The sequence below is a fragment of the Oreochromis aureus genome, linkage group 18, assembly GCF_013358895.1.
Source record: "Oreochromis aureus strain Israel breed Guangdong linkage group 18, ZZ_aureus, whole genome shotgun sequence".
Taxonomy (NCBI): domain Eukaryota; kingdom Metazoa; phylum Chordata; class Actinopteri; order Cichliformes; family Cichlidae; genus Oreochromis; species Oreochromis aureus.
In genome coordinates, this window is record NC_052959.1 from 29,864,604 (window position 1) to 29,887,322 (window position 22,719).

The 22,719-nt window shown below is 39.5% G+C and overlaps 1 protein-coding gene across 1 annotated transcript in view; it reads left to right on the forward strand.

Moving 5' to 3' along the window:
• zmynd11 (zinc finger, MYND-type containing 11) overlaps window positions 1–22,719 on the forward strand; it is a 34,340-nt gene that overhangs the window by 1,440 nt on the left and 10,181 nt on the right. The window contains 11 exon segments of the mRNA XM_039602653.1: window positions 2,408–2,543; window positions 7,802–7,961; window positions 15,835–15,843; window positions 15,845–15,997; window positions 16,331–16,408; window positions 17,169–17,261; window positions 18,836–18,923; window positions 19,957–20,012; window positions 20,165–20,242; window positions 20,470–20,588; window positions 20,774–21,059. Coding sequence (XP_039458587.1) covers window positions 2,413–2,543; window positions 7,802–7,961; window positions 15,835–15,843; window positions 15,845–15,997; window positions 16,331–16,408; window positions 17,169–17,261; window positions 18,836–18,923; window positions 19,957–20,012; window positions 20,165–20,242; window positions 20,470–20,588; window positions 20,774–21,059 — 1,251 coding nt within the window. The 5' untranslated portion in view covers window positions 2,408–2,412.

Genomic DNA, 22,719 nt, shown 5'->3' on the forward strand with positions numbered 1-22,719 from the left:
AAAAAAAGAGCAAAGAAACGGGTTTTAAATCCCTTTATTACACTATTTGCAAAATTGTCTGGAAACAGATGAACTCAGGCCACTGATATCAGTAAATATCACAGGCTATATTTATTTATTTAATTTAAATGGCAGGTTTTTTTTTTTATAAATATAAAGTAAAGTTGTAGAAACACTTGCCAGTATCATTTCGTGGATTCCAGATGTGTATATAGTAGGTGCTTCATGTGATCTGGTTTTGCAATATTAAAAACATCAGGTCTGTTTTTTAAGAAGCCACACTCAGAGCAGTAGGGGAAACAACATTACATCCGACTCTCACGCCTAATATCATTCTGACCATGACCGATATATGCACCGCTGCATTGCCACAGACAATGTTTTTGTATATTTTGTGCTGATTTTAGCCTAATCTACATTTATTTTTAGGTGTTTTTTTTTCTGTTTTGCTCCCAACAACAAATGTGCGACTTGTTCTTACGTTCTTTCGACATAAAACCACGGTCCATTCTCTCATGAGAAAGGAGTGAGAATAAACATCCTCTGTCGACATCTGTCTCAGCCTCTTCTACCACAAAGTGCACTAAAGCCGAGCATCTCCGTTCATGTTAAAATTCTTTGAGTAGTATTATGGTTAGCTTTTGGCTGTGGTTTATGAAAGTGACATCTTAAGTTTCACGGATGGCTAAGAAGAGCACCGCATAAAATTGGATTTGAATTTTTAAAGATATTTAGGGTAGGCCAGGCCTGTGCACCATTTTAAGGAGTCAACCTAACTGGTATTTTTCAGAACCTTTCGAAGAGTTTACTGCGTTTCAGGAGAAATTAATTGCATAAAAACTGAAGTAACATAGTGACTGCATGTGCTTTTAAACAAATCACATTGGCATAGGTCTCTTTCTTACTAAGCATTTTGCTTTTATTCCTCCAGGAAAACAAAGATCAGAATATTTTATCTTTCAGTTATGTTTGTTGATACTGTAAAATAAAGTCAGGTTTAATTAAAGTAACTGTAAGGTGTATTTAAATTTTTAGGTAGATAGATTTATGCTAGTATAAGCATGTTTTTTATAAAAAAAACAGCTGCCACATGTCTCAGCTTTGATTAGAAAGAAGAACAAAAGTTTTGTTTTTTTTATTAGTTTTTGAAACGTTGGTACAAACCTTTTCCTCTTAAACATTGAAATGAGATACAAGGAGGAACAATGTTTTCTTCTAAGTAACACGTCTGTCCTGATAGTCCAGTTTATGCTGATGAAAATCTGAAGTTTGGATAAGCATCAGACACTTGTTACTGTTACTTGAAGCGTTTCCTTTATCACAGGTTTTTGTGACGTTTTTGTGGAGGAGGTATGTGGTCTGAATACTTGGGTAAATTTGCGAGGTATGAGGTGATGGCTCAAGTATCATAAATCACCTGTGTAATGTCTTGAAGGAGAGTCACACAGGATTCTGCACAATCTTTGGTTTTAGTTATCTGTCAATGTCCCTGCTGACTATTGCGTGATCTGAAACTATGTAACCATTTGTAAAGAAAACATTGTCTCTCTATCAGGCTTGTGCAAAATGTAAACTTGTGCTTTGCTGCTTTTGTGGTGATTAACTAGTTTTAATGTCAGCAAGGCCTAAATAAAAAGTTTCACATTTAATTAATTTATTATAGATTTACACCTGCATGTAATTTGTACATTAATGACAAAAAGTTGTGTGTATTCATTACATTCACCTTTTGATCATAGTTGAAGATTTAAAATAACTGTCCAAACCGTAATACATGCAAGTTCATTAGTTAAATCGCTTACCTGACCAGTTTACTTGGTTAGAAAAATATTCTGAAATTTATGTGCTCTCATTCAGTGATGTGACTGTACTACCACGTTGTCTCATGAGGTAAATAGAGACAACTGTTTATATTACTTTCTGTATTATTTCTGCTGTCCAATCACTGACAGGATGTCTCATGTATTAAGGAAGTTACCACAGGTGTTACAGTCACAAACAACACAATCACTGGAATTTGGTAATTTGTAATAATCCTAAGTCTTCTGAGGTTTATCATTGGTTAATCATGTTTAAAATTTTCAGTTGGCTTGAAAGCTTGCATTTATTTTCATTATAAGCCCCTCCCCAATATATTTGTTTCCGAGGTTATATTAAAATTCAATAAAGTCCCCTTGAAAAAGATTCATTTTTCTAGACCAATAAATGCATGATGTTGGTGAAATGATTGAATAATCATGTTAAATAATCAGCATAAGAGTTATTTTCTATTATACTCGTGATTATGATTTTTGCCATGATGGAGCAGTCTGTGTGCCTCTTTGTATTTTGGATAAGTTTCTTTTCATTCATTAAACAAAAGCAAAATAACTGTGCTGATCAGTATTTTTTTCTTTGTTTCTTACAGTTGTCATGAATAAGGAAATCATGTCACGTGTGGTGAAGAAGAGGCAGGCGGACCCTAAGGTCGTCCAGTATGTCTGGGAGGCCATCGAGGTCATACGCAACCAGAAACAAATCGCAAACATGGACAGGATCTCAAAGTAAGTCCACTGCTGATAACACAGACATAGTAATGTTATTTATGTGTTTAATGTGGCGTTCAGATCTCATTTGTTTAATTAAGTTTAACAAGTTTTAGAAACTCCAGGAGCCCTCAAACCTTTCATGTAGGCGCTCATGTGTCTTTGAACAATGAACAAAGGAACCATCAGCTCCCCAGTCAGTGTTTTAGGTCATTAAAAGCAGAGTGTGAAGACATTTTATCCCCTGAGGTCATCACTGTGCTAACATGTCATCGCTCGAACTACCTTTATGTCGATATGGTGAGCTGTTTGAACCATTTGTCTGGTTTGGTTCTTTGATATTCCAGGGTGACCGATATTTGAAGCTCTTAGAAAAACTCTTCCTACTTCATGAATCCTAATCTAGATAAACTCTCAAATTTCATTACTTATTTTTATTTTTGTAGGTCTGAAACTGCACATCATCATTGTCAGTAATTTGTTTGCTTGTTCCTTTATTCCAAGTGGTAGAAAACAGTGAACGTGTTGTCAAATGTAAGAACTTTACTCTTTTTTTCACTACCAAATATTATGCAACAGAAAAGCATCGAAATGCTCAACACAAGTGTTCCGATTTTTTTGATTGTTGTTTGTGGCAAAATAATTATCAGCAACATAACAGATGCTTTTGTGCAGTTGTCGTTAATGTTGCCTTTGGCTTGTTATCGTATTCAAATGAGCACCATTTATCCTTGTGGCATGCTCTTGAGGGATTGTTCTTCATGTTTGTTTTTGAATTCATTTTAAATGTACCCAAAATTAAATACCTCATACCTGTAATCACTTTGATCTACAGCTACAAGCTGTAATTATGTGTTTTGGTTTAATCAGTTTCAAAATGTAAACAGTGAAAACTGCCTAGACCAAGATGATGTTCTTAAAACAATTATTTTTAAACCGTGACATCCAAGAGCCTCCTTCGTGTTTTTGCTTTGTGAACAACTGCATCATTCAGGGATAGGTGGACTAATCGGTTATTATTGTAATAGATTCACGTCTAGTTTGATGTCTATTAGGACTGCAGCATTTAGTTTTTAATCATTATAGTTTTTTTATTTTCATGTGTTACATAAAAGATTTCTACTCTAAAGCTGTGTGGTATCTGCTTATTACGCTGTGAGTCAGGCAGCTCTGTCTGCAGAGAGCGAGACAGACCTCTGCTTCAACAATGAGTAATAAATCAAAGTTTACTTTTAACTATACCTTACATATATCTTTAAACTTTCAAAATGTATGTGTGGCAGAAGTTTCTAAAGTTTGATTTGTGGAAATAATACAATAAATATAAAAGCCTGTTGACTTCTCACTGGCTTTGCTGTTTTAACATGTTGGTCCAAGTCTTAACTGATTCACTAAAAACAAGTTATATATTAACACTGACTAATCAGGGCAGTGGTAGACAAGCAGCTTCCATGTTCTGTGACAAACCAGTTTTGAGAGCAGAGTTTAGTGCCTTTGTGTTTCTCACTTAGGTCATAAAGCCGTGAAAATGTTCTTAATGTGGTGTACACTGGAATTGATGTGCTTATTTACTATGGTTAAAGTCTGTGTTGCTTCTGTCTATATCCTCAGTTGTGTATGGCTTTAGTTTCAGTGCTGGTTTCAGTGTTGTGTTTCAGGGTGTAACAGGCGCTTATCTGAGTGGGGCGTGTCTGCTACCACCTGCTTTAGTTAAGTCACTGAGCATCTCTTTATACAGCCATATTTTCAAGAAAAAATAACTATTTCTAATGAATACTTTATTGATCTCCGTGGGGACATTCCTCTCTGCATTTAACCCATTCACTCAGTGAACTGAGTGCGAGGTGGACTCTGTGCACTCATTTAAAAACTGTCTAAATTCTTTGATCTTTAATAAAATGATCAGCGTGGCTGTTCTACCAGGTGTAACAATCAAGTTTAACATCCAGGCATCCATGAAAACAGAATTTATGAAATTTAACGGAGTTAAAAGTTAGCAGGAAGTTAGCTCGCTAGTTTCCACCTAAACATGTTCTGACTGAGAGATTTCAGGAAAAATTCAAACGTACATCACCGCTATCACTGCCATCATAAATGAAGACAGAAAACTAAACAGCAGTGATGTTTGTAGGGTTACTGAAGTTGGGCTAGCTGGTATATAATGATGTGCTATGTGATCGCTAACGACACAGCTATGTTAGCATAATATAAACACAATGAAGCTGGAGGATGAACGCTAACTTTTTTTCCACTCGATAAAAGTTAACGTGAGGGTTCCCGATGATAAGGGCCAAATGCAATCGCATGGCAGGATGCTGTAAAGAGACCAAACTTCAGTCAGGAGAACAACTGAGACAATCCATCCACAATACGAGGTTAGTCATTAATATACTGCAACAACATGGGAATAGAGCAGCTGCAAGAGAATTCAACATTAATGAATCAATGGTACAGAAGTGGAGGAAGCAAGAAGAATGAGTTGAGTAAAGTTTGACTTATCTGACTGTTTTGTTTTGCTTAATGCGCCTTATGTATGAAAAAACACCTCTTCATTGACAGTGCGCCTACGGTCCGTAAAATACAGTACTTTTTTTTTTTTTTTTTATAAGTAACAGGTCATGTGTAATACATTAATTTCTTTGAATACCAATCCCAACACTGACTCTGTCCCAAGGATAAAATGGCACAGAGAAAGAGAAGTGTGGTTTATAGAGTGCGGCTAGTATCATAAACTGTATGGGTGCCACCGTCAGCCTTCAGGGTGAATATTCACACACCTGTGGGGAAAGTGCTTATGCGCCGTTTAGGTGAGTGGTTGTATGGCGGTTGACTCTGACGAAGCGTAAATAGAGCGGGTCGTTTTCTAGATCAAGGCTGTGTAAAATCGTTCTGGTTCAGATGGCTGTCATACATCTTATTTTTCCAGAGAGGGAAGGATGCAGCTGCTGTCTGCCAGGGCAGATGGGTCTCTGCTCTAAAAGTCTTAAAACCAAGAGTAAACATCTGTTGAACATCAGTAAAACATGAACAATTAGTTTAAGTTGCTATTATTTCTGATAACTGTCTAGTAGGGTCCTTTGTTGTGACATTAATCTAGTTGGTTTTGTATAATCGACTAAGGTGTGAGTCCCGGTTGATATTGCACACCCCTAGTCTGGCATTGTTTTTATTTTACAGTTTGTTTCCTCAAGCTGCAAAGGCAACGCTTTGGGTGTTGTGTTGGACCCTGTTTATACTCGAAGGCAAACCAGACATGGATCAATACCTTGATTGGCAGCTGCTAAGTTCTGACAGACTCCAGCTGCTGCTCGCTCATTGCCATTCTCGCCATGAGGTCAGCCCTCCCTCTAATTGCTTCGCTCCTGCTGTAGAAACCTTGAATCTGCAGCAGGTTGGGGTCACGACGCTTTAACCATCTTGGTTTTTATCTGCTGCGAGAATTTCACATTGTTCAGACTATGCAAATTGATGACAAATCACCCAGAGCAGACCTTGCTGATCAGTCATTCCTTTCAGTTGGCGGATGGAGCACAGACTCAATGAAACACTTGGCACATCTCTTTTCAGCAAGTTGGCGAGCACCTTGGGACCTGGCAGCTTGCCAAATGAATACTGGCTGCGAACAGGTGTTGTCATGGTAACGGCAAGCACTGGCATGCAACGGATAGCACCAGCTTTCCTGTACAACCTCCCCTCTCTTTACAGCCCTGCTGCAGCTTAATTTCACCATGTCGGCTTTGTGGCTATAAAGGTGATGGGTGATGTAGAAGGAGAACAAAGTTGGTGAGGCAGAGGCTAATCTTTAACCAGCCTATCAGGGGGCTCAGAATCAGTCAGTTATATATTAACCAACCTAACTGCTAACATTAAATACCCAAAATATGGGTTACTGTTAAATTTATAAAAATTTGTTTTTATTCTATTGATCCAATCTTGCAAATTAACAGTTGTATCCGTTAAAATAAAAAACAAAAAACAAAAGATGCATTCATTTGAATTCTTTGCTTTTGGTGTCTTTAATTGCTGTAAAATCTTTATATAAAATCCATCTTGGTTTGTTTGCCAACTTAAGCAAACAAGATGCATACGTACACTGGAATGGGCTGGTAATTAAATCCAGGTGTGACTAGTCACAGATCAGCAAAGCCGGAGGGTCCAGAGCTGGAATGATTTGTGGATGAGATCTCTTAATCTGCAACTATTTTGTTAATTTGACGACAGTTTTGTGCTTTATGTCAAACCGCCAAGCATTAGATGATTCCATCTTTTTAATTGTGAATGTTTGCTGGCTAATTTATGTTTCGATGTTACCTTCTGTTTTGACTCATTTATGTCACAAATGAGTCAAAACTGTTTAAAAACTGTAATCTGACATTTTAATTGACAAAATGACTGAAGTCAAAAGGGCGTAAAGGAGCTGAATAAATTACCAGAAGAAGAATATATTAGAACAGATTTAAGTTGGACAAAAACCTTTAACTTGTCATCCTGCAACAGCATACATTTGATGCAATTTGAGATTAAAAATCGGTGAACTCAACAGGAAAAAAGCTGTTAATTTTTAAGCGCTGCGGTTTGGAGGACGATAGTGTAGAGAGAGAAAGATAGAAATAGAAATGTCATGTAGTCAGTAGAGCTTCCGCTATCCTGGTCAGGGTACCCTCGTACATTGATTCCAGATCCTTTGGTAATACTCTCTGACTTGTATTCACTATCTACCCCCACCCCTGGGCCTATGCCAGCCAAACAACTTTTTCTGGAGGAAATCCCGTGGTCTGTCTGTTGGCTGACTGCCCCAGTAGACGATGCATGACCTTGCTCGGAGAATTGTCCTACCAATCAGCAAGCAGCTGCAGGAATCAGCTTTGTAAATGTAAGCTCGTGAGAGGGGAAATTGATGAAAAAGTCCTCCTCTGCTTGTAATTTTAAATACCACATGTATCCCTAATCTGTTTTCTGAAGATTGTAAATTAATTTATGTAGCTCTGGGGTTTTGTTGATGGAAAATTACAAAACAGTGAGACGGCTAATTTAAACATGGTGGAAAATTGCAGCTTCTCCAACGGATGTGTACACGTATTAGAGCTGGTTTAAAGGGTGAGAAAAGGTGTTGATCCTTATCCCACCCAGCAGTTTTAATCCAAGTATGTTTCTTCTGTGTTTTCCGCCTGCCTCAGGTTTTAAATGTTCATCTTTAGCCAGCATGGAAAAATGGCTGTCATTAGCACAGCTGCCTCTGATTTTTCTCAATTACATCTCCACTTCCGACCATGCAGGTACCTGAGCCGTGTGTTTGGCATGCATCCGAAGGAAACCGCCAGACAGTTGAGCCTGGCTGTGAAGGACGGCCTGGTGGTGGAGACCCTGACTGTTGGCTGCAAGGGCTCCAAGGCCGGAATCGAGCAAGAGGGATACTGGCTGCCTGGGGATGAGATGGTGAGCCCACTACAATTTATCAAGTCCACAAGCAGTTGTGAATTTAATGTCTGAGTTTTGTGTTAATGGCCACAAATAGAAAGTAGTAGTTGGGTCTGCACAGCTGAGTGTTGATCTGACTGATAGCTGACACTTTTTACCAGCCTGTAAGAGTTGGCAGAATGTGTTGTTTCCTTACTGATCATTTTTAGTCCTGTGTTTTAGCTCAATCTCAATAATCCTATAAAACCTATTAAAACCATTGTCTATAATGAAAATATTTGCTGGTTTTTAGTAATGAAGTTACAGCATGCACACAGTACGTGTTTTACTATGTTCACAGATGATATACAGGCACTCTCTTAAGCACTAAGTGCCAAACAGCAGAGGTAGGTGGGTAGGAAGGAGTGGTATTTCAGACTAATACAAGGCTTCAATAATTATCGCTCAGCGTGCATGTGCAGAAAATACTTCATCAGCTTCTGCTGTCGTTTGCCTTGAGAAGGAAGCCATCTGTTGTGCAGTTTTATTGATATTCTTCTTTTGAAATTTGCAACACTTGTTTTATTTCCCCAGTTAGTAGTGAGGAAGTATTTGTGGTGTCGTGATTCTTACAGTCAGTCTGTCACAGTATCTGTGCAGAGTGCACTATTTCAGGTTATCACTGCCTGGGGAGAACCTTTGTGTATTTTTCCATCTGTATTTCAAAAGGCTGTGGTGTGCATTACTTTGCAAGTGCAAGTGGAAAAAAAGTATTTTGTGGCTGTTTTAATCCTGCTGTTTTTTTTTCTTTAGGGTACTAAAACTGGCTGTATCAATGTCACACTTTACCTATTAAACAACATTAGCATCATCAGTCATGAGTGAGCTACAGTGAAACATAATGCAGGAACAACACAAATCTGTGATTTGATTTGATATAATAGGAAAATAAGTCTTCTGCTCTTTCTAAAACGACTGTAACTTCCACGTCCTCACGTAACAGTTCACACTGACTTCAGATTTTATAGAACAGGTTTATTTGTTATGATTGCAGAGAAGAGTCATGGAAACCATAGAAAGCTTGCTAGATTTGGCTCTTTATATGTTGTGGGTCATCACAGAATACCTTTGTGATTGGAGAAAGGCATGGGTCTCTAAGGGACGTGACACTGAGGCTCCAGTGGAGCCCAGGTTATTTTAGCAGAAGGACTTTTAAACACTACTCTCTGAATCACTTGCAATCACAGGATCCAAAAGCCGAGGGAAGCAAGGTAAGGGCTGCATCGTTATTTTCAAATCCAGGGTTTGTTCTCCATTTGCTCCCCTCATTTTCCCCTCCTCAACTAACATCATTCTGTGAGAAATCAGTTCTGCCACACGCAGTGCAGTCGGGGATTTGAGTGAATCTTTTTAAGCAGGCTGCAGAAAAGCTAAACAGCATACAGTATGATCTGGTTGGTGCGAAAGTTGAAAGCCGTTTAAAATGAGATTGAAGGCAAGAAATCCAGTCTTTGTGCATTGCTTTTGACTGAGTCCACTTGCTGCACCGTAAATGAATTTATGCATCCAGTCTCCATTTGAAAATCACTGCTTGCTGGCCTAGAGTTCAGCAGTAATCGCACTGCCAGACATTACATGCTGTCATTGTTATGCTGTGAAAAGCTTCATGAAAGTCCGTTGCAGCGCTGTGTGTATGTGACCAAATTTCTTGCGGAAGTGATCAGTGATCTTTATGAAATATGTGCTTGCTACTTATCTACAGGTGTGTTGTTGCTTGATTTTGATAACACAAAGTCTCCTGGTGTTTAAAAAAAAACAAACAAAAAAAACAACACAGCCAAACATACTCAAATATCAAGTTGTGGCTTGAAAAGCAATTTGTGTTTAAACTTAATCAGATTCTCATGTGAGATGACAAGCAATGCTAGCATAGCCGCAGGTTGGTAGCAAGCATTTGTGAGTTTGTAGTATTTTGGTCTTGGTAGTTGTAGTTCTTCTAAGAACGGTGTGCTCTGCTGTGGTCTTAACTTCTGTCTGGCATGCTTATTTTCTTTTTCTGTTTTTTTTCCTTCATTTTCAATTGATGAAACAGTGGAGGGTGGGAGGGGAGCTGGGTGATTATGGTTTGTGTGGTTGTGCTCTTTAGTTTCCTCCGTGCCTGCTGCTAATAACACGGCCGACTGGTTCTTTCAGGTTAGTAATCACGCAGCGGACAGACCAGAGTTTGAATGTGAGCAGCACTCTGAAGCAGGGCCTAGATGGAGGCCAGTTCTCCCACTGCAGGTGCTTGGATTCAGTCCAGCTGGCGTGAGCCGTGTCCTCTGGTTGACCTCAAGATTATTTGGTCCTCTAACAGATAACCATGGCATTTGCACAACAACATAACTTTCAAAAATAGCACAACAAAGTTCTTTAAAAAAAACTAACGAACAAAGTTGAGTTTTAAAAGCATTCCCTCAAGCCAGGCTGGATTAAATCCAGGTTCACCTGATCTTCCAGGGTCAATTTTATTAAACGTCCCCTAAATGGTTGTTGATTATTGAAAGTTTGGTTATTAAACTGACTTAAATCTACTCATTTGATGCATGGTAATGAACATGATGTGATGTATTGATGCACTTTGACAGTAGTTAGACACTGTAAAAGAGAGTCTACATGCACATTATTTCATTGCAGCTACTAACCCATTATTTTGACATTGTTCAGTGAGTTTCGCTGCTCAAACACTGTTTTCATTCTTTAGATCCTCCCGAGCGATTTTCCTTTGTTTTTGAAACTTTATTAAAAGCTCTACAGGCCTCTGAGTGGATATGCTCTTTGATGAGTTTCTTTACTGTGCATAAACACTGTAACTAACATCACTGAGTGCAGGGGTTCCCATGCTGCTTAAGGGTGGGCCATCTCACATACAATTAATACACACAGGAAATGAAACACTTGACACCAAAAGAGAGGCTATTTAATGATGTGTCAAGATAAAATGTTTTACCATCAAAGATTTTAACAAACAACTTGAAGTGAACAGTAGAATAACCTTATAGAAGGATTAGATTTAATATTTGATGTGTCAGTGCTATTAAATATGTTGATTTGTGAGATTTGAATTACTTACGCGAGCAAGTAGCCATTATTGCTATGTTGGCTCCCTAGCAAGGTTTAAAACGTCTGCACGCTATAAACATAGGTTCCAAACTGATCGTTGGAAAAACTGAAAAACTTAAACTTGTTTATTTTCAGAGAGAAGCACTATTTTACTTGGGCCTGCAGAGAGCCGGGGCATTTGAAGGAAGTGGATCAGAAATGCTAACAGAAAGGACTTTGTTCGTCATAGCAACACAGACATTTTTCATTCACAGATATTCTTATTGAGCTTGACTGAGTTTGATGCGGGCTAGCTTAACATGGTAACATATGTAACAAAAGCCACTGCTTAGCTAACCAGAGTTAGCAGGCTTTGATCCTCTGAGGCGCTGAAATGGAGATAAATCATCTCAGTTAGCTCATTATTGTGTTAGTTGCTTTAACTGCGGCAACCCCCAAAAAAACCCAACAAAAAAACCCCCATCAGCAGTGCAAACCTTTGTCGGGGGTTTCTACCCAACTTTGTAACTACCTATTCAGTTGTCACTATCATCAGGCAGCAGTACAAACCATAGCTACAACTTCCCATTGCAGTAATGGTGGCACTGCTCAATGGCAAACAAAAATGCCCACTGATAGTGCTGTACTGATAGATCTGTGTTTGTAGGCTGGGAGTAAAGCCTTATAGTGGAGATGAATCCTGGAGTTGTTTTTTGTGGGTCACAATAAGGCATGCTAGCCCTGCTGCTCGACCTTGCCCGGCTCTCTGGAGTGTCCCAGCTTGACACTGACAGTACAGAGCTGTTAACCAGAGTAAAGCTAAAGGCAGCCAACTCTCACTGCCTCGGTTCTTCCTCTATCTGTCTCAAAGCCCTCGCCTTGGCAGCTTATAGTCGGGGCACATTTCTCCCTCCAAAAGGCAAAGAAGCGCTTCACGGTTAAGAGAAGTCTGTGATTTGAACCCATAAGAAGCTTTTTCCTTTGAGTTTTGAACTTTGGGTGAGCACAGTTTTATAGTCGTATCTATCTTTGTGTTGGTGTTGCCGAGTCGGTATTCAAACGTTGTTATTGTAATAATATCTATTGTGCTAGGGCCCAAATCTGTCCGCACTTCTGTTAAAAGTCACTTTGCTGAAACCACAGACGTCGTGTCCTTGGCTCACAGAGCTCCGGCTTTTTGAAGTCAGCCACTTGTCTTTCATCAGACAGTCCAACAATAGTGAAGTGGCTCTTGACACTCAGCAGAACACAAGCACCATCTCTCTGTTTTTCAAGTGTTTGTGTGGGTGAAGAGACTATTATGCTTTAGAAGTCCTTTGACGAATCGGTGCGTGGACTTTTAGAGTGTGTTTACATCTACGCGGACTTAAATTTTGAACCCTCCTTCAGTTCGTTCAGCTGGGAACCTTTGAGGTTGTACTTCATGGGAGCTCATTTTGTTCCCAGATAAACTTTGGATGAAACTATGTGGTCACCATCACTCCTACATATGGTGTGATACTGTATGTGCCTGAAATGGCAACATAGACACGCGGTATGAATTTGAAGACGAGGACGCAGTTTTTATAAAAATCTGTGCATTTCCACTGTGGGTTTAAAGTGAAGCAACCGAGAGGTGATAGACGGTGGACTCTCAGCTTTAATTCAAGGGGTTAATTAGAAATTATGCGGGTTTTTTTCCATTGTTATTTTTCACTTTTTTCTTTTTTTTTTTTACATTCTTACATTTTTTTTTTTGTTCTTTAAAGAATTTTTCGATTAATGATTGAATTTATTTTCAGCCCTGTTAAACACGCCAACAGATTTGTTCATGTAGATTTTTTTTAATGAATAAAATCATAAAAACAGCAATTAAATTTTGAGAAACTGAAATGAATATAAATTTTGGAATTTGTAATAATTTAATAGCTGATTACATAATCTTTAAAAAAAAAAAAAGGATGTCAGTAAAGTCTCTGAAGATCACTTTCTGACTTCGTCTTTCCTCGTCTCCTTTGAGTTTATACATCCTCAGTTCCTTATTTCATTCAAGTTTGAGGCAATACGACATCATCTCGATTTGGAGCCTTATTTTAAACATCAATTAAAAATGATGTATGACATAACATTAAGGCTCATTTGTTTGTTTTTCAGCTAGTTGATATACATTCTTGTTTACAGTTACAGATGGAGAACAGTATTTACTTGCTTGATCAAGCAGTTAAACATAAAAATCGCCAATAACTAGAACAGCTTATTCATAAAGTCTTCTTCCAACATTAATATATTTGTTTTAAACTTCAGCAGTAGAAAGATTTCCACAAAGGATGTTCATCCTCAGTCGTAACTCCTTCAGCGGGCCTTCTGTCGTTTTGCTTCCCTCGCTCCTACAGATGAGTTTTGGGGATTAGGATATACTTAGAGATGATGCAGTGAGATACATTTGAAGGTCCGGCAGAGATGCTTTAAAAAAAATTAAAAAATTGGAGAAATGAGAAAAGCCTTTTTTGTCCTGCGGGTCCCCCATATGAAGCAGCAGGTCACACTTCTGCACTTAGGATTCTTGTTACCATCGTTTGTTTAAAGACTTGTCAGGATTATTTAGGAAAATGCATTAAAAAGATTTTCTTCAGTGTTGAGCAAGCAGAAGGAAAACAGACGTCATCAGAAACTCTCGACTACTTTGTCATGGCTGCAGTTATTAGCTGAAACCAGTGTGCTTCACCCCCCTCAAAACCTAAACTACAGCAGCACATGGAGAAGAAATCAAGAGAAACAGAAATGCTGTTTTTATTTTTTTGGGTTTCCTTTTTTTGAGCTGCACTCAGTCACGACTCATGCTGGACCCACTGTGTCGGCAAGGCTGTGAGTGGGAGGAGTTGGACTCTTGACAGGCTGATAAGTACGTGAATTTCTAGTGCTTTATACTTCCCGTCTCGGTGCAACTCAGTTGACCTGCTGAATGCAAAGGACCACAAAAAACCCGGCCACGTGGTGACTCTGTTTGTATTAGGATGAAAGAATGCCACGGATACATCCTGCACACCATCCATTCACAGGCTGCTCTCTATGAACACAACTTTTAATTATAGTTAAATAAAAGCAGGAGGAAACTCCTTTCTGGTGACGTAGCAGGGGCTTCTCAACTTCCTCAAGTTATCATATGAAAAATAAAATCGCCCTCAGTGGTTAACGCAGTATTTTTTATTTTCAGACTTTTGAGCTAAAGCTGAGAATCTGTCGTCTTGATCATTTCATTTCTGATCTGTTGCACCATCTTTGTGCAAACTGTGTCACCGGTTACAAATTGCCAGACTTGACTGTGTGTTACTTTTAGCAGGGAATATAGGAGGGTCGGCTGGGTGTTGGCTGTTACAATAATATGGCTGAATTATATGGCAATAGCTGTATTGCGCAGTCCTACTTAAAGTCCCTCGCAGGGAAATGTAAATAAAGGTTAAATGTTGCACATTTGCATAAGAAACAAGATTACAGAGCATTACAGAAATTTAAACACGTTTGTGGTCTGTAACCAACTAATGAGGATTGATGCCCGGCCCCAAGGCTAGCCAGTAATTGCCGAGAGAAGTAGCAGGCATTCATTAAAATTTAGCAAACCACAAAAAAAAGTGATTAAAACAAAAGTTTTGAAAAGGAAAGGTCGACAAAAATAATTAATTTATAATTTAAGTACAACAAATAAACCTTCACCACTTTGATATTAGCATTTGTGAAGCCTCTTTGTAGTTGTTCAACAGCTGCATTGATCTATAGATCAAACTGCATTTTTGCCTTGGTGCTTCCCTGTTTGCGTTTATCTAGGAACAATTGAATGATCCCCTCTCGTCGTAGTCTTCATCACTCAGACCATTCACCACATTCACACCTTGTAGGAACTCAGCACAACCACTCTTTCTTTCTTTTTCATTCTTTTATATCCACAAAAGAGGAAAAAAGACTTGAAGGGCTCTTTCTGAAAAGCAGCTTAACATATTTTCTGGGAGGAAAGATATTTCCCTCGCTTAGATTTCCACCCAGATGATCTTGCTGATTCACACTTTGAATCATTGACCTTTTTACTCAGCTATCACAAGGACAGTGTTATTTGTCCAAATTAGCTTTTTTTGGCTAAATGACTTCACTGCTGATGCACAGAGTGTGTCTCCATAATCAGATTCAGGATGAAAAGTTTTTTTCCATGCTGTGTGAGGAAGTTTGGTCAATTTGCATTTATAGAGGATTCCCGTAGAATTTCAATGAAATGATGTATTTTAAAGTTTCTGCTGCAATGCACTCGGGAAGCGAGTGTTCCTAATATAACAATCATACCACCAGCTATTCAGCCACATGTGCTTGAATCTATTTACATATATTTTCTAGACATATCTGAACATTAGCAGCAAAAAAGCAGCAGACTATGTTACCTGTAGGTTACCAGTCAGTTTTTGTTCTTAGGGTTTTGATCTAACCTGTCTCCCCTGTGTCCTCTAGCAGTAACTTTAAAAAATTAAACATAAAATCAAAGGCGAGTCACATTGCACACATCAAATCAGGAAAAAGACAAACAGGATCCATATAGACATGTTGATCACGAGGACATCAATATAGTTGAGGCTTTCGATGGTCCTTACTCGTCAGTGCTGAGTAAACAGGTTGATGCTTCTCAGTGGGGCAAATCCTGACACTTCAGGAATTAACTGGTCTCTCTGCTCTGTTGCTTGACATCCTAGTGAGCTAGCTTTAATCAAGGATGGAGGATAGAAAAAAAATAATAATTTCCTCCCCTGCTGTGGTTGGCGGGTTGGAGGGGGGGGGTCACCCAAACTTGTGCTTTGCTGTGTCTTCCCTGCAGGACTGGGAGAACGGAGAGCCACGACTGGTACTGCTTCGAGTGTCACCTACCGGGCGACGTCCTCACATGTGACAACTGCTTCCGAGTCTATCATCTCAAGTGTCTGTCGGACGAGTGCAAGCCCAGAGATGGAGGATCTCCCTGGCAGTGCGTCGTCTGTAGGGTGGGTGCTCGAAGAGTACAAGCATGTTTGTGAGAAAGTGAACAGATTCTGGGCTGTTTGATGATCAAGAATAAGGCTGGTCTTTACAAACAGATGATGCTACAGTCTTAGTCTTTTTTTTCACACATAGATCCGTTTCTGTCCCACGCTGTCGCTTTCTGTTCCTCTCTAACAGGATTTTTATCTTTTAATATTTCAGGATATTGCCTTTCTAACCAGCTGCCAGGGGCCATAATGACTTGATATTGAAATTTATTTCTATTATAGTGTCAGAACACTTCCTGCTGTGATGTAATGTCTGTCTCTTTTTTCTTTCTTTCTGCACATCATCAGGGAAGTAAAAAGAAGAACTTAAACAAACAGGAGATGTGTAAATACCTGCGCTTCATTGTCCAGCGTATGAAGGAGAGGGTGAGAACAGCCTGTACCTTTACCTCTCATTGTTGTGGCTGTTGTTTTTGTTGTTGTTGTTGTCATTAAACCTCCCTATGGAAATCCAGCTTCCACGATTTGCATGTTGCAAATCCTTTTTCCTCCTCTTTCGTTACCATAGTTACACATATACAGCTGTGGATGCTCATGCTGAGGCTTTAAATAATAAGACCAGCATGTGTGTGAGAAATTCGTGTGAGCCAAAAAGTCATGCTTCAGGCTGCTCTGAATGCTTCATTTCATCTCAGGCATGTGGCTGTGGCATCAGAAGCCCCGCCCACCTAATATTTAAACAGTCAACTCGTGAGAAGCAGTAGTAGAATGTTGGCTTAAAAGGTGGACGGACGAGAACTTCAACTGAGGAGCTGCAGAAAGACTAATGATAAATATTGATTGTTTTCAAGTAGAGTCCAAGAATAAAACTATGGAGCTGAATCAGTCTAATAGTTAAAAGTTAAAAAAGCCTCATCATTCAACCCTTCCTCTCATCTTTTCTCCCATTGCGTCTCCATGCCCACACTCGTCCGCTCAGTCCCTCCATCTCCTCTCTCCATTGTTATCTTCCCCCCGTCTCCCTCTTAAAGGCATTTTAAACCTCATCATTAACCCCGCATGCTGCCTCTATCAGTGTAGACCTCCCGGGCTCCCCCTCCTTCATTACTCCGTCACCTTCCTCTAACACATCTCTGCTTTTCTATGTCAGACTGCGTTGTATCGTTATACCTTGCCTATGTTGCAGGCAGTGGACCTGAACAAAAAAGGCAAAGACACTAAACATCCCATGTACAGACGACTGATCCACACTGCACTGGACGTCTCCAACATCCAAGAGGTAACAGTCGAGCTCAGGATCATCACAGCTCTGCTTACATTTATCTGATTAAGTATATTTATGTTATTTTCACAGCCATTTTGACCTTCACTGTGCAGAGGTTGCGATTTCAAGGCTGTTTTCAGATTCACTTACTGTGTTCTCTTAACATCTGAGTTGTGAGGCTTGTTTCTGTGAGCTGGATTTGGACATCAGTTAGTTTAAAAGCAGATTTTTCTTTTCTACATTATTTTTTTCAACACACCCGGAGGCAATCTCTGTGAACATCGAAGCCCCTTTTTTAACTTTGGTTTAGACTAAAAACTTTCCCGAGTCCAGAACTTTGAATTCATCCACTCCCTGAGTTGGTTCTGGCATCGTGGTATGAAACTGTAGTTTCTCCGCTGAAAAGCGAACGCTCCAGTGAGCACTCTGAGATGACTATTGATTAGCTAATCAGCTTGTGATGGGACTAACACCCTTGTCAAGCTATTCTCAGACTGTGAGGTGGAACCAAGTATGTGCACTGGAATGTATTCTCAGTATTGTCCAACATATTGCTCTGCTCCACTTTCAAAACTCTGGTACTTTATCATGGCAACTCATCAGTGCTAAAAAGACTTCACATAGGTACCAGGGTGTGATTGGGAAAGATCAAATTCCTCCCCACAGAAATTGACTGGGATCAGGCATGACAAGCATGAAACCTTAAATGTTAAAAGGAACACTTGTTGCATAGTATTCCAGTGATGCAAACATATAAGACAAGAAAAAGTTAGCAAGATGAGGAATGGCGCTATGCAAATAAATTTGACTTGGCTCTTAAGTACTGGGAATGGTTTGCAAATAACAATTTCGCAAGATCTGTGCAAATTTAAAGGAATAGAAAAGTGGAGTCTTTGGCGTCTGCAGCTACACAATCAGCTCCTGCTGCAGCACAGGCTGGTGGTGGTTAATACAGCAGTAATGTCGTAGTAGTGTGTGTTTAAACAAGTGTTTCTCATTAAGTTTTCACTGACCTGTACGCTAAAGACCGAGGTGATGCGAGTTCCATCGGCTCAAATGACGACATAAGAGTCACCATTGTAATTGGCCCACTGTGGGAATCATTCTTCTGTGTTTAGGTCACAAAGTCCCATATTTGAGTTTAAAGTGTTTCCTGTGACGTTGCAGAAGGTTTTAAGTTTGATTCTTTTAATAAGTAGGTCAAAGAAATCAGATGGTTCATCAAGTTATTTTATTGTAGGGCCGTGTTTTTGGGTCTTTTTCTATCAGCATTAGTTTTACTGCGTGCGTGTGCGCGTGTGCGCGCGTGCGGTCAGTCAGGACTTTGCTGTGCTGTGGTAAGGGGTGCATCACATCCAACTTCTGCCAAAGCAGGTTGGCTATGTGCCCAGGTGTGTGTGTGTGTGTGTGTGTGTGTGTGTGTGTGTGTGTGTGTGTGTGTGTGTGTGTGTGTGTGTGTGTGTGTGTGTGTGTGTGTGTGTGGTAACCTCCTGTGTATCAGTCACCTAACACACACTCAGCATGTGAATAGACTCTTTGTCCTCATTGTCCTTCTGAATTAAATTCTTTTCATTGTTTTACTCTTTCAGAATCTGTCTGAAGGAAAGTACAAGAGTTTTGAAGAGTTCAAAGCAGACGCTCAGATGATTGTTCACAACACTGCCATACTGTATGGAGGTGGGTTCAATGTGTCGCCACATGTTGGTTATGAAACACACCGACCTTAGATTGAAGAGTATAAAGTAAACCCTGTTTCCTTTTAACAAAAAAAGTTCCCAAATGTTGAATGTTTTGTAAAAAGAGTGAATCTTACAAGAATTCTACTTGAATAAGACAAATATTACATTGAATATTAGTCCTTTTTTCAATTATCAAATCAGTAAATTGAATCATTTTTGGGTACACCTGGACATTTAAGTCCCTTTAAGAAAGTTAAACCATGACGCAGAGTCCTGAAACCCAGGAATGAGTTTGCATTTTTGCACATCTGCCTCACTCATCTCAAAGAGAATTTTCTTACTTTTTTTTTTTTTTTTTGATGCCTTAAATAAGATCTGTGGTTAATTGTAGTTTTAGACAATTGTTTAAAAAAAAAAAAGAATTTTGTAGCTTTTATGACTCTCAGAGGATGAGTGTCAACAAGTGTCAAACTGAGACTGTAGTCTCAGTTGTTGGGGACATTTGATGTCCTCACACTGAGGACAGGATTTGCTGGTGGTGCTGAAGTCATGTGACTGTGGCGTGGTTTGCTTATAGCTTAACGTTAGAGAGTTTTACTCGTTATGTTTGCCTAATTAACACACCAGTAACACGTGTCGAGCTTTTACAGCTCACCAAAATTTTGTTCTTTGATAATCTGAAAGCCTGACTGAGGAAACAAATGCTTGTTTTTAACTACATTTAATGAAGCTTTAGAGAATCGTCACCATGAGCTGAACTCATTAGGCTAAAAAACAAAAGAAGAACCATAACAACAAAATGACTTGCAGAACATTATTAGACCTCACAATTCCTCCTTGGATGTTCATTAAAATATCGTTTAACAGCAGCACCTGCTGGATTTGAATTCAGAGTTATCCCAAAAACCAAACTGAGTATCAAACCTGAAGTTAACACCAAAAAACATTGTTTACTATCACTTTCCTGTATTAACCTTGATTTAACCAAACTGAGAGGTTTTGCTGTTTGTCTTATGTTGTTTGTGTTGCAGTTCACAGCGACCAGGCAGAGATTGCACGGTTGCTCTTCAGTGACACGTGTCATGAGGTATCATCACTTTGTTATTTCTTCTTACACTTGAGTTTGGAGTTCATCACGCGGCTCCTTTGATTAATTTTAATTAGTGACAAGTTGAGACATGTTTTTTGGGACAATGAGCACTCCTTTGTCTCTTTCCTCCCACTCTCTCTGTCTTCCAGTTGAATGAGTTGTTGCTATGCAAGAACTGTTTCTACCTGTCGAACGCCCGGCCCGACAACTGGTTCTGTTATCCCTGTGTGAGTATAAACAAAGTGGCTTCATCAGGCCAAATTTACACTTTAATCCTTTTAGCAGCAGAAAAATTATCTTTATTCATGCAAATATTTGTGCTGACGGCAGCTGAGAAATGCAGCTTTACTGTGTGCCGAATGTCTGTTACTTTTACAGAACGGTCTCTGTAAATGAGCTGATCACGCCTGTTGCATCTTGTTCCTGATCACTTTTCTTTGTGTTGTGTTGGCAGAGCCCCAGCCATGACTTGGTTTGGGCCAAAATGAAAGGTTTTGGCTACTGGCCAGCCAAGGTCCTGCAGAGAGAGGACAACCAGGTGGACGTACGCTTCTTTGGACATCAACACCAGAGGTTAGCGCAACTGTAACAAAGCACAGCATGACGTGTCTGTTCGTTTTCAGACAGCACCGCAAACTGTGACTGTTTTACACCAGATTCTTACTTAGTTTTAAAATCATTTCTCAACAGTAAACTGAAATTGAATAGAACTTGAAAACAGTAAATCTTAATGGTTGTTCTTCTTTATCGGCCTGCAGAGCGTGGATCCCCTCAGAGAACATCCAGGACATCAAGGTGAGCGTGCAGCAGCTGCAGGTGAAGCGCAGCAATGGTTGGAAAAAAGCGTGCGAGGAGCTGGAGGTGTACCAGCGCTTCCTGAGGGAGGGACGCTTCTGGAAAACGAAGATGGAGGACGGCAGCCCGCCACACCAACAGAGTCAGCGACAGCAGCAGGAGGAGGGCAGCGTGAGGACGGACAGGCTGGAGCGGACGGACGAAGCAGAGTCCAGCATCTCCTCCACCAGCAATGAGCAGGTCCGCCATGTAAGTGGAGCCATGACACTTTTAATCCCCTTTTCTACTTTGTGAATTACAGGATAAGATGTTGGAGGCCAAAGATGGAAAAGAGAATGTCTTCATGGGATTTTGATTTCCATTAGTCTCCCACTTCTGCATACTTCCTGTGCTTTCAAAAAGCTCTCTGTTCATTTTCTTCGGGGTTGTTGTGGCAGCAGAGAAGGCAGAGATGGCCTGACCTCCCTCTCCCCAGCTGTCTTCTGAGCTCTTCCAGTGACATACTGAGACATTCACCTCTCCAGTACACCCTGGACTGGCCCAGTATCAGTTGTACACCTGGAAACAATCTTTTGTTGTTTCTTAGTTTCAAAAATACCTTTTTAATGTTGTTGCTGTTTCAAAGCCCTCCTTAAAACTTAATGGGGGTTTTTTCTGAAAAGTACAAAAGCCAGTTTTGAAGCTAACGTTGAAGGCATGAAGGCCTGGAAGGTTCTCAGCTTTCCTGGATGAAAAGAGCAGTATCAACATTTTTGACCGGATAGTCGAACCTCTGGGAATAAGTGTGTTTTGTGCCTTTTGTCTCCGGTTTTCATAATTTGAAAACTATCACAATTGAGCTGGTAACGTTCCAGTTTGTGTGAATGAAGTTGTTTGAGGTTTGGGTGTGCAGTGTAGTTTAACGCTCTTTACTTGTAACAAAATATCTATCTTTATAAAGGATGTAACAATGTAGTAGTTCAAAAGAAAAAACTACAAGTTCCTCAGAGCTCTGAGGAGTAGTATAAAGTCAGTAGTGACTTTATAGTGTGTTACTGTAAAATAAATGCACTGCCCCATATGACATGCTTTCTTTAAAAATAACTAACAAGTACCTAACAGGAAAAAGCTTAGACCTGATTAAGGACATAAACTAACTCGTCACAAAGGGCTAATAAGTTTCTACACAGGAGCGAAAGATATAAAATATGAAACATTCACAACTTGACCTTGAGTCGTGTTTACACTTCCTCTGAGGTTTTCTCTTCTATAGCACCTTTTATATTTAGAGCTATAAAAAAAAAAAAAAAAAAAAAACATGACTCGACCGCACGCCTCAAACTCCTAAAACGCTTAAACACACTGAAGCGACAGGTAGTTTGATAGTAAACTTACCAAACCAAAAGCTGTTGCATGAAAAAAAAATTTAATTAGGGAAAACACACACAATAAAACTTTAACACAGCTCAGCACTAAAATAAAGCCCCAGCTCAGGTAGATTAGACTAAAATAAAACAAACGGTGCCCTCCAGTGGCTGAACTGCTGCATTGGTGGCTGAGTGTTTTGTAATTTCTTTCTTCTTTTGGATGCAAATCCTTAAATTATGAGGCTAATACAACATAAATGGTACTGACATAACTATTAAGGACACAGATTTGAATCAGATATTTTCTAAGGAGCAGTAACTGTATTGCTTAAATCAGTTAATACATGAATTGTACAATTTAAAAAAAAAAAAAAAAACTGCTATAAAAATTTTATTATTGACTCAGTTTTGGTAGGTTTTTTGTTTTGCTTTATGAGAAATTGCTTATTGTGTGGATTGTGGGCTTCCACACTATTGAGTTCCTGTTTCTCTTTATTCTTTATACTTTATTCTTCAAGTTGCTCCGTTCTTTGCCGCTTAACTACTTTTTCAGTTTTCAGCCG